The sequence below is a fragment of the Diplotaxodon limnothrissa genome, linkage group LG12 (assembly GCF_057381915.1).
Source record: "Diplotaxodon limnothrissa isolate DT_005_m linkage group LG12, D_limnothrissa_male_GT1.1, whole genome shotgun sequence".
Classification (NCBI taxonomy): domain Eukaryota; kingdom Metazoa; phylum Chordata; class Actinopteri; order Cichliformes; family Cichlidae; genus Diplotaxodon; species Diplotaxodon limnothrissa.
The window spans coordinates 18,581,645-18,591,658 of NC_140607.1; the positions used below are offsets into that span (position 1 = coordinate 18,581,645).

Here is a 10,014-nt window from a genome sequence, read left to right on the forward strand (position 1 = left end):
CTGATGTGTCACAGAGAGGTGAAGTTATCTATCCTTTCTTGATTTTCTTTAATATAACACTCCATATAGGGCAGGTGCAGCAGAAGGATACACATAGCTCTTTTCACTCGCTCTCAATAGGAAGACCTCCGTCATTACTTAAGAAGCAATGCAATGAAAGCCATAGTAAATGGCTTTAATGATTCAACCTCCAAATGGGTACATTATAGCTTTGACCTCTATCTTAGGTACCTTGACGCTTTCCAGAGAAAAAAAAAAAAATTACATATTTCTATCTTTTTACATCCCTTTCCTCCTCTTTTCTCACATACACTACTTCCATTTCTGCAGAACTACAAAACTACCCCTGACACTGCAATTCAAACACAGGCATTTAAAAAGGGAAAGAGTTAAGAAATGTAAAAGGATAAAAATCTCATGTGCACTTCTAACAGCCACTGAGAAAAATTGCTTTAAACCCAATGTAAGGGCCTACCGCCATTGAACCATTTCAATAAAATGTATCAGTGAATGAAAATCCTCTCGAGATGAACACAGCAAAAACTGGAGTGTTAAAATTTCAGGGTTAAAGATGTTAGAGTTGATTTCCACTCTCAAAGTGTCATTTTAACACATTCTGATTCAAATAGTGTTCAGTGTTGGAGTTATTAAACAGTGTTATTCAAGTCCAAGCAAATGAACTCTGAAGAGAGTTATTTAACTTGGTAGGCCCCTGGGCTTCTGCCCAGGTAAACCCGTGGATCAATTAATAGTTTGCTCTGCCGGGCCGATTTTCCATGTGCTTCTGCTGGTTACACCGTGGTGGATGCCTGCCGTGCTGCTTGGAGTATTTTACACAAACGGTAAGTTATTCAAACTTATATAAAATTCACGGTATTCTATCGGCGCAGTGAGGTTTTCTTGATGTTTCTTGGTGTTCGGTTGCTGAAAACGAGCTTTAATAGAGGAGGAGATGTGTCGAAAATTCTATTTAGCCTCCAATGCTAATGTTAATGTTGCAGTCTTTTTACTCGTAAGTGACGGTAGACACTGCACGTGGAAGCGCCGCGCCACGTTCAGCTTTTCCCCTGTTCACACAGACACGTCTTTCTCCACGCCAGTTCATGAGCGTTTTTGCTTCTCTGTTTATTCAGAGTAATTTTTTCACAATTGATAAGTAAATAACATCCCAAAATAATTGAAGAGAGCTTGTTTTAGTCACTCCTGCTTTTACTTTGACATCGTTCATCGCTGACTTGTCTCTAATCTGTCTCTCTCTCTGTCTCACTCTCTTCTCCCTTTGAGACACCCGCCCCAAACATAGTCAGTTAGGCTGTCCCCTCCTTTGCTATGTGTTCATTTTCATCTCTATTGTCTCTTTTCATACACAAATCTGATCGCATTTGTCAATCGCAGTATTTTATTTTGGAGAATAGCTTTTATCTTCAAAATTGCCTGGATTGTCTTGTGTGTCTTGGTGTAACTTCCTGCGGAACATGCGTGGCCCACGCAAAAAATAGACCAGATACCGAAACAATCGCTTCGTAGCACTCCGTGTCTGGTGTAAACTACACCATAGATTAACGTGTATTTTGTATTGTGTTATGTATCAATTGGACTCCTGCATGGACAGACACAGGTTTATTTGATAACATTAAATGTTATTGCAGTGAAATTCAAACGCATGGTCAGTATTAATCACCATGTACGGTATATGTCAGTGTTTTAATCATTTGTGCTTGAATTGCTCTAAATGTCAAATACTATGCCATCTTTGTTATTATTTTATCCCAGTAAAATGCTGGTCCAGGTTCGATACTGCCAACAGCAGAAGTATGTGAAGTTGGAAGAGGTTGATGGGCGTTTTGAGTTTATGCAGTTTCATGAAAAAGGTTTGTTTATATCTTACCTAATTTTAGTTGGGGGGACAGAATTTTTTGTAGGGCGTTTCGCCAAGTCTCTTGAATCATACAGTGGTGTATCACTTTAGTGAATGTGAGGCAAGAACAGTTTACTTAAAAGGTGCACTCAGATATATCTTATCTTTTCCAGTCATCGAGAGATTTTGCCTGCCACCTGATGCAAAAGTAGTGTACAAAGATGCAACAGGGACAGAAGTTGATGAAGTGATTTTCAGTGATCTTATCAGCCAAGGCACTGTGGTCCTAACAGTTTTCTCAAGTGATGGTGAGAAATTTAAAGGGGCAAGCTCAACACCAGACATGGGGAAGGGCTGTGTGGCTGCTGGTTGTTCCAAATAATCAGGAGCACACAATTTGACCAATCAGCTGTTTGAACATTGAGATCAGTTAATTTAAATGAGTCAGGTCTGCAGTGTGATGTTGCCTTGTTAGTTAAAAATCTGCAGCCAGATTTGTTTTTCTACACCTTACAGAATAATGTTGTTTTTTCCTTTTAGAATTTTCTGATTACTCCTTGTCTTCTGCATCTGATTGTTCTGACTCAAGCTTCAGCTCAAATGCAAGTACATCAACTATACTTCTAGATGAGGGTCCCAGGAAGAAAACAAGAGTTGAGGGTACTGTTGATGCAGCATCTGCTAAAAAGGTTGTGACAAAACTCAGTTCTCATAGTATTTTTTCTACTTCATTATTCTTAATATGTAGAAAAGCTATTCCTCACTTTTTGCATCTTTTTTTTTCTCAAGTTAATTGAAGGTGTACTTGGAACCAATTCAGGTGGTGAAGAGGTTCTCCAGGAATATCACACAACACAAACTCTAACAGATGCTACCAGAAGAAAAATGGTCAATATAATAGTGGCTCACATGATTGATTGCCATGGGTATGTGTGTTCTATTTGTGCATTTTATTTTTTTTTAAATACAAGTTACTATTTTGCCATTACTTAAGCATGTTAATTTAAAATCGTTTTTCAGGCACCTCCCCACCAAAGCTGTTAGAGAACAGTACGCGCTAGGGGTAGTGACATTGTTCCCATCCCTGAAAGACCCATACTCCAAGAAAGGCTATGTATAGTCACTACTATTGCACTTTGTTTACATAATTTTCATGCTGTGCATCATTGGGATTTGTGTGTGTTGACATTTAAGTTCTAAAAATTTTCAGATTGACAACACATTATTTTTGAATGTATTTACATTTTAGGAACACTTCTATGATGCTGCAAGCAGCACTGGATACATTTCTTGGCGTTTGAAAACGATACAGAGAAAGACTAGAAGAGGATCTGCACCACCAAGTAGCTCCACTGGCTTTACTCAAGGAGGTAAGAAATTAAGTGTCCACAAACTAGATAATGTGCTCATTTACATTAGATACTATTTTGTTTTCATTTACCTATCTGATCAGCACCTATGCTTTTATGTTTGTGTGTTTTTCTTCAGGGGGCCCAAATTACCAAAGGCCCATTAATGTCGACATGCAGCTTGATGGAGATGCTTGCCAGGAGGCCATCTCTTTGCTGAAACATACATCCGACACTTCCTTGATTTTCCAGAAGATGAGAGAGACCTTTCAGCATCGTCAGAAGGTCATCAATGATCCTGACAAAAGTCTTGATATCCTGTCTATCTTCCCAAGATTCTTGGATACAAGAGGATTGGTGAGAATATTCAGTGGAATTTTTAATATCACTTTAAATTTCAAGATGAATGTGGCAGTAGTAGATTTTCTTTCTTAAAGGTGAATCAAGACTTCACTCTCCTGTTTGATGATGAGATATCTACCAGGCTGCTTCAGAAATGGGATCCAATCTTTAGGTATCAAATCATCAAAGAGGCCAAGCAGCTCACCTCAACAGTAGAGTTGCGTCAATTGGTGCAGTCAGCAGAGAGTCCACCAGGAAGTGATCTTGATGAGGCAGCAAGTGAGTTTGTTAAATATGATTTGCTATAAGCAGTTAAAGTTCAATAGCATCAGGATTCTATTAATAAATACCAATTCATTCACCTGTTAGCTTTGCTTCATCAGTTTTCTTTAGCTGTTAGTTTAATGTTTATGACAGCACATTTCAACTTTCTTAGGAAGTGTTTCTAGTTCTCCTTAAAAATTGCATTTGAAAGATTTGCTGTCAATTGATTCTTGTGACTCTTTGGCCGCAGCCTTTGACCAAGACATGGCCTCCCTGTTGTTACTGTTACATCTACTTCCGCCACCCCCAGGAGGACCAAAGTATCAAAAAATCAGCGCCTCTGATGCTGTTGAGAGACTTGTAGTCTTTCATAAGGTAATTTAATATTTATAGTTTTTGTCATAAGTTGTCATGTCACTGGTTAAGAGGTGAATGAAACAAATTACAGTTGAGCTTACAAAGGAGGTTTACATACTCATTTCTGTGATGCTATTATCTCTGACTTGCTCCTGTGTCTAATGCTCAGTATCTTTGTCTCAACTCCAGTCTTGCTGCAGTTTGGAAGAGCATCTCCAGAATCAGCAGAGTCAGCAGCCATACCTCCTGGCTGTTGGGCGCCAGAAGAGGAAGGTCGACAGCTTCTATGTTGCCATAGACAAGCGTCTCATCCCCTGCCAGGCCAGCCGCTCCCTTGGGGCATTTGATGAGCTTCTTAAAGCTCATTTTGTGTTCAATGTGTCTTATGATGCTGCACTTGTGAATTTCTACACATTTCTGCAGACAACAGTATACAATATTGATATGGGGAAAATGAAGGAGTCCCCAAGAGTGCGTGACTTGAGAGCCAAAATCCTTAACCAGGAAATTCTTCTCACAACCTAAGTAAAAATCATTAAAATGCTGACATGTTTTTTGTGTAAGAGAGCTTATCTCAGCAGTCAGCAGCTGATTTCACATTTAAGAGGTGAACATGGTTATTATCCTGGACCTAAGTTTAAGTTATGTTGTTGGCAGCCAGGCTGCAGGCTTCAGTTCCAAACTTATGCAGGCTTTAGGAAGCACCTCAGTTTTCACAGCAATGTTGACCACAATGATCGAACTTCAGCCATTGCTTCTTTTTCTAATGACACAGTTTCACCTGCTTTGGAGGACCAGTTTAATTCCTCTTATCTTCCTCACAGTTCTCCCAGTGTTCTTCCAGAGTCTAGTTCTTCCAGTGTTCCAGTGAGCATTGATTCAGTACTTACAAGGGATTCATCCAAAGAAATCTGTGCATCCATTGTGGCCAAACTGCAGGGTAGTGGCCTTTCTAACAGTTTAGTATCCTCACTTGTAGGCGATTTGGAGGAATTAACAAGTGAGCTTCGCTCAGAAGCAAAGCAGGCCATTCTTTCTGCGTTACCCACAAAGGACTCCAGCATATCTTTAATAAATGAATGTTTTGAAAATTTTGAAAACCCTTTCACCAATCTGAACACAGAATGGAAACGAAATAAATACTTCAATCTAAAATGGGGAGTTGTAGAACCTAGAGAAATAACACTTGGAGTGAGGTATGACATCAGGCGAAATCAGAAGTTTGGTACTTATGATCAAGTACCTGTGAAGGATACTTTTATATATGTACCTATTTTGGAGTCTTTGAAGTTCATGTTTAGAAATCCAGAGATTTGTGTTTTCCTGCAGAGAGAGTGTAGCTCAGAGCCTGATGCTTATCATGACTTTTGTGATGGAAGTTACTTTAAAACTCACCCTTTGTTTTCAGCCAAAAGGCATGCATTACAAATTCAGCTATACTATGATGACTTTGAAACAGCCAATCCTCTTGGCTCTAAACGCGGAATTCACAAAATTGGCTGTATTTATTTTGTTATAAGAAACTTGCCCCCAAAATTTAATTCCATTTTGATGAACATTCATTTAGTGTCACTTTTCCACACACCAGATCTGCAAAAGTATGGTTTTGATGTTATACTGGAACCACTGATAAATGATGTCAAAAAACTGGAAAGCCAAGGGCTAAGTCTTCCATTTTCTGATGAGCAGGTATATGGCACAATATCACAGATCACTGGAGATAACCTAGGGATGCACTCAATTCTTGGTTTTAATGAGTCGTTCAGTAGCCGTCATTTCTGTCGCCTTTGTTTGATTGAGAAGAATGATTGTCAAATGGTGTACAGTGAGGATGATCCTAAAATTATTCTTCGTGGGAAAGATTTGTTTGACATACATTGCCAGTCTCTTCGGGAAGATCCTAAATTGAAGTCACTGTATGGGTTGAAAAGAAATTCTGCACTCAATTCATTGCAGTATTACCATATTTGCAATAACTACTCATTTGATATAATGCATGACCTTCTTGAAGGTGTGGCTCAGTATGAGGTCAAATTGCTTTTTGAGTATCTTACGCAACACTTCATATCAGAACAGAACTTGCTTTCTAGGATTTATGGTTTTGACTATGGATTTTTAGAAAGAAAAAACCGGCCCACTAAAATCATATTGGACAGTGCTGGCAATAGCATTGGTTTGAACTCTATCCAGACATTCTGTCTTGTGAAAAACATCCCACTTTTGTTTGGTGACATTATTCCTGCAGGGAACAGACACTGGAATTTGTTATTGTTGTTACTTCAAATAATGAACATTGTTTTTTCACCTTGTCTCACTCTGGGAATGACTATATATTTGAAGAATTTGATTATTGACCACCACAAACTATTTAAGCACACGTATCCACACAGAAACTTGATTCCTAAGCATCATTTTATGATTCATTACCCATCCTGTATTCGAAAAATTGGCCCTTTACTGTATATGTGGAGTATGAGGTTTGAAGCTAAGCACAAGTTGTTCAAAGATTATTTCAAAAATTTCAAAAACCTCACCAAATCGCTTGCTAAACGGCATCAGATGGCCATTGCTTATCACTGGGAAACCTTTTCTCTTAAACAGAAGGAGTTTGGGCCAATTAAATCATTTTCTTTAAGAGGTGAAAGTGTGGTCAATAGTGAAATGCTATTATCAAAAGATGTTTTCTCAACAAGTTGGGTTAAAATTGATGGTGTAGAGTACAAAGCTGGACTCGTTGTTTGCAGTACAATGGAGGAAGACATGCCAGTCTTTTGTCAAATAATTGATACACTTATGGTTGAAAATGACATTTTTTTGTTGACACACAAACTCTTTACTGAAAACTTTGATGAACATCACCATGCATTCAAAGTAGTACAAACTGAAGAACGGTGTGTCATAAAAATAACTGAACTCAAATGTCACAGACCATTTGATATTCAAAACTCATACAGTGCTGCAGATGAAAGTTTGTACATTATATCTTCATTTATTATGTTTTGATTCACTTTCTGGGAAAAAGAAGCATGATAATAAATGTTTTTGGACAATGTACAGTTTTCTTGAAATTATTCTCATGATTGTACTTGTTGTCGTTAAAAAGTTATGTTAATCTATTACATAAATAGTTCTTTTAGGGATTAAAACTACCTTAATAAAAGATTAAAGAGTTAAAGTAGTGTTATTTTTCAATCTGTGTAGTGTTAATTTAACCCAGTTTGGTGAGTTAAAAATTAACTCAGACATGGTGTTAATAATAATTTGCTCAGTGTTAATTTAACCCGGTTTTAAGAGTTAAAAATTAACTCAGACATGGTGTTAATAATAATTTGCTCAGTGTTAATTTAACCCAGTTTTAAGAGTTAAAGAAGGAACTCTGACAAAGTGTTAAATAATTAACTATTTTGAAAATGTTAATTCAACTCTGTAGAGTGTGGAGCTATATAAACCCTGAAAAAATGTTAAAATCAACTCTGTGGGAGTTGATTCAACACTACAGTTTTTGCTGTGAAGAATATAGTGGAATTTGGGAATTTATCCGAGTTCAATAGGAATTAAAACTAAACTGATTTTTTTTTTCCATGAAGTTATTTGCTTCAAATACTGATATTAAAAAGTTTTAGATTTCTATGAGCCTCTTTGATCCATATGTTTTGTTTTTTTTTCAAAATCCGCTTTCATTTTCTGCTTAGAAATCATGAATGTTACATTAATGACCTTTTATATAAAGAGAAAGGGGAAAAACATGGGATGCTGCTTAAATAATACATGTAACACAATGATAATGTTTCCAAGGGGCAGTGTAAAATGTTCACGTGTTCATAAATGTACATGTGCATTTTGTATTTCTATGATTAAGTCTGCAATCATCTGAATTCACTCTTGCCCGTAGCCCATATAGCCTGTGTAAATCTCAGAGAATGTATGTTCACACACTGATTTGCATAATAGCACATGATTTTGACAGGCAGGACGAGAAAGAGGGACCCCTTGACATTTTTATAATGGCACTTTACAGGGCAGACAAGGTTGGGGGTAGGGTGGAATATGAGAGGCAGCACTAGTGGAACACAATATAGGCACCTCGAGTGTAGCTGGCACTCCTGAAGCTGGACAGTGACCTATGGAACGTGTGAACGTTTTGTTAATCAGAACGGTACGTCTCACTTGAAAATTGCGAGAAAAAAAACAAACCAAAAACATGAAGGGTATTTTTTTTTTTAAAATTAAAGCAAATTTCACGTGTTTTCGTTTTGCTGTTTAATCCAAAGAAAAACTTTTCTCTTTTTTTTTCTGCTGAGCATGTAGAAACAGGCTGTTTAAAATTGCGCGCGAGCTGACTGATGAAGGAAAAGTAGCTCATAATTCGTTAGTGTATCACCTCCGCACTGGGTTACATCTCCGGAGATATTAGTTTTGATGCCCTGGAAAATAATTCTAATTCTTCACAGATGAGAATTTCACATTTCAGGCAAAATAAGCAAGTCTCTCAGAGGCCCTAACCTCGAAACGTTTAAGACTGAACCTAATTCGTCTGTGCTCTGATTGTGGAAATGATATAGTTCATACGTGTTGAATAAAGAATTTTACAAGAAACCTCAGCACATGCATTTACCACCATGATTGCATCAGTTTGCGTCAAACTGAGTCCCTTGTCGATACCAGCGACATTGATCGAGTTCCCAATCACAGAATGGGGGCATGTATGGCCGATACTGTGGTCTGTGGGAGAGGCCACCAGCAAATTAAAAGGTCACAGACTTTGATGGCTTGCTCTTTGTCCTTGACACACGCCCCTACGTCTTGTCTGGGTGACACGTGCAACAATGCAGTTTCTTTTAGTCGTTCCCAAACAAGCTCAGACAATGCTGCGGCCTAAGGCCATATGCTTTGCCTGTGGCCATCCACAAGTTCCCCCACCCACCCACCCAGCCCCAGCTATTCATCCGTGGGAACGTGGGGTATAGACAGAAAGGGTTGTCTGGAATGAGACCCTTCACACATCTCCAAAGATAATTATTAGTCATATAGTCTGAGACTTGGCAGACACAAAAGCGCCGATCAACAGAAGCCAGTGTGATGTAGCCAGCCACGAGAAAGTAAATCAGACAGGATTGTTTCCACAGTAGTGATGGAGACAGCAGACGGCAGCTGAAGAAGAATCTGTAGTTTAATAGATAAAGCTACTCTAATGTATTAATTACAGGCTGTTATCTGATTCCATTGTGTGTGCTTTCAATTAAAATTTGAAACGATCTTTTAACAGAGCAGTAAGATGATGTTGCTGGCAGACTCGCGTCTTGATTTCACATAATACCCAACAAATTATCTCCATCCTGTTTCTAGATGCATCTGCTTTATTCTGCACTCTTGAGCCCCTATTTTTAAACCTGGTCGCACATCCGTCTCACTCCACGATTCGAATCCCACTCATCCCAACAAGCATGCACACTCTCACACGTACACAGACACCTCATTAAAATGCATAAAACCCGTACATGAACACACACACACAGCCCTGGCACATGCATTAATTAGCACACTGGTAACAAGCTAGCCTCTCCATTCACACCCTGAGCCTCTTTCATTAGCATGACAGTTGCTAGCAGCGTTCAGGGGCCCCCAGGCTGCAAGGTTCTCTCCTCTGGGCCCCTGATTAAAGGGTGAACTCCTAGGACGCAAAGCTCCCGATTCCTTTCATCATCGCACCCATGCAGAGTCTCTTGGATGATCCCGAGACCGCAAACTGTCAAGTGTACCTGTTTCTATGGGTCCGTCCCCCTTTTCCATCTCTTTCTCCTACATCTTTCCGTCCTGCATCGTTCCTCATCTCACTCACTCAGA

At 38.8% G+C, this 10,014-nt stretch overlaps 1 protein-coding gene across 4 annotated transcripts; it reads left to right on the plus strand.

The window, feature by feature from the left end:
* The first annotated feature begins 575 nt into the window (after positions 1-575).
* On the plus strand, positions 576-5,381 carry LOC146621132 (uncharacterized). 4 transcript variants are annotated; one of them, XM_085367248.1, is made up of 10 exons: positions 796-842; positions 1,774-1,871; positions 2,399-2,547; positions 2,648-2,784; positions 2,879-2,972; positions 3,108-3,228; positions 3,347-3,564; positions 3,645-3,828; positions 4,064-4,188; positions 4,360-5,381. In XM_085367248.1, exons 2-10 carry the CDS (start codon positions 1,778-1,780, stop codon positions 4,693-4,695), a joined length of 1,458 nt encoding a protein of 485 aa, XP_085223374.1. In that variant the 5' UTR covers positions 796-842; positions 1,774-1,777; the 3' UTR covers positions 4,696-5,381. The 4 variants fall into 4 exon arrangements, with proteins under 4 accessions (XP_085223375.1, XP_085223374.1, XP_085223376.1 ...); XM_085367250.1 differs by lacking the exon at positions 796-842 and adding an exon at positions 2,032-2,166 and having other exon boundaries at positions 1,729-1,871; XM_085367249.1 differs by lacking the exon at positions 1,774-1,871 and having other exon boundaries at positions 576-842.
* Positions 5,382-10,014: the final 4,633 nt, after the last annotated feature.

Coding starts and splice junctions, on each gene's coding strand:
- LOC146621132 (XM_085367250.1), top strand. CDS start 1,733: ATGTCAAATACTATGCCATCTTTGTTATTATTTTATCCCAGTAAAATG. Junction 2,973..3,107: donor CATACTCCAAGAAAGGCTAT/GTATAGTCACTA, acceptor TTTACATTTTAG/GAACACTTCTATGATGCTGC. Junction 4,189..4,359: donor GACTTGTAGTCTTTCATAAG/GTAATTTAATAT, acceptor TCTCAACTCCAG/TCTTGCTGCAGTTTGGAAGA.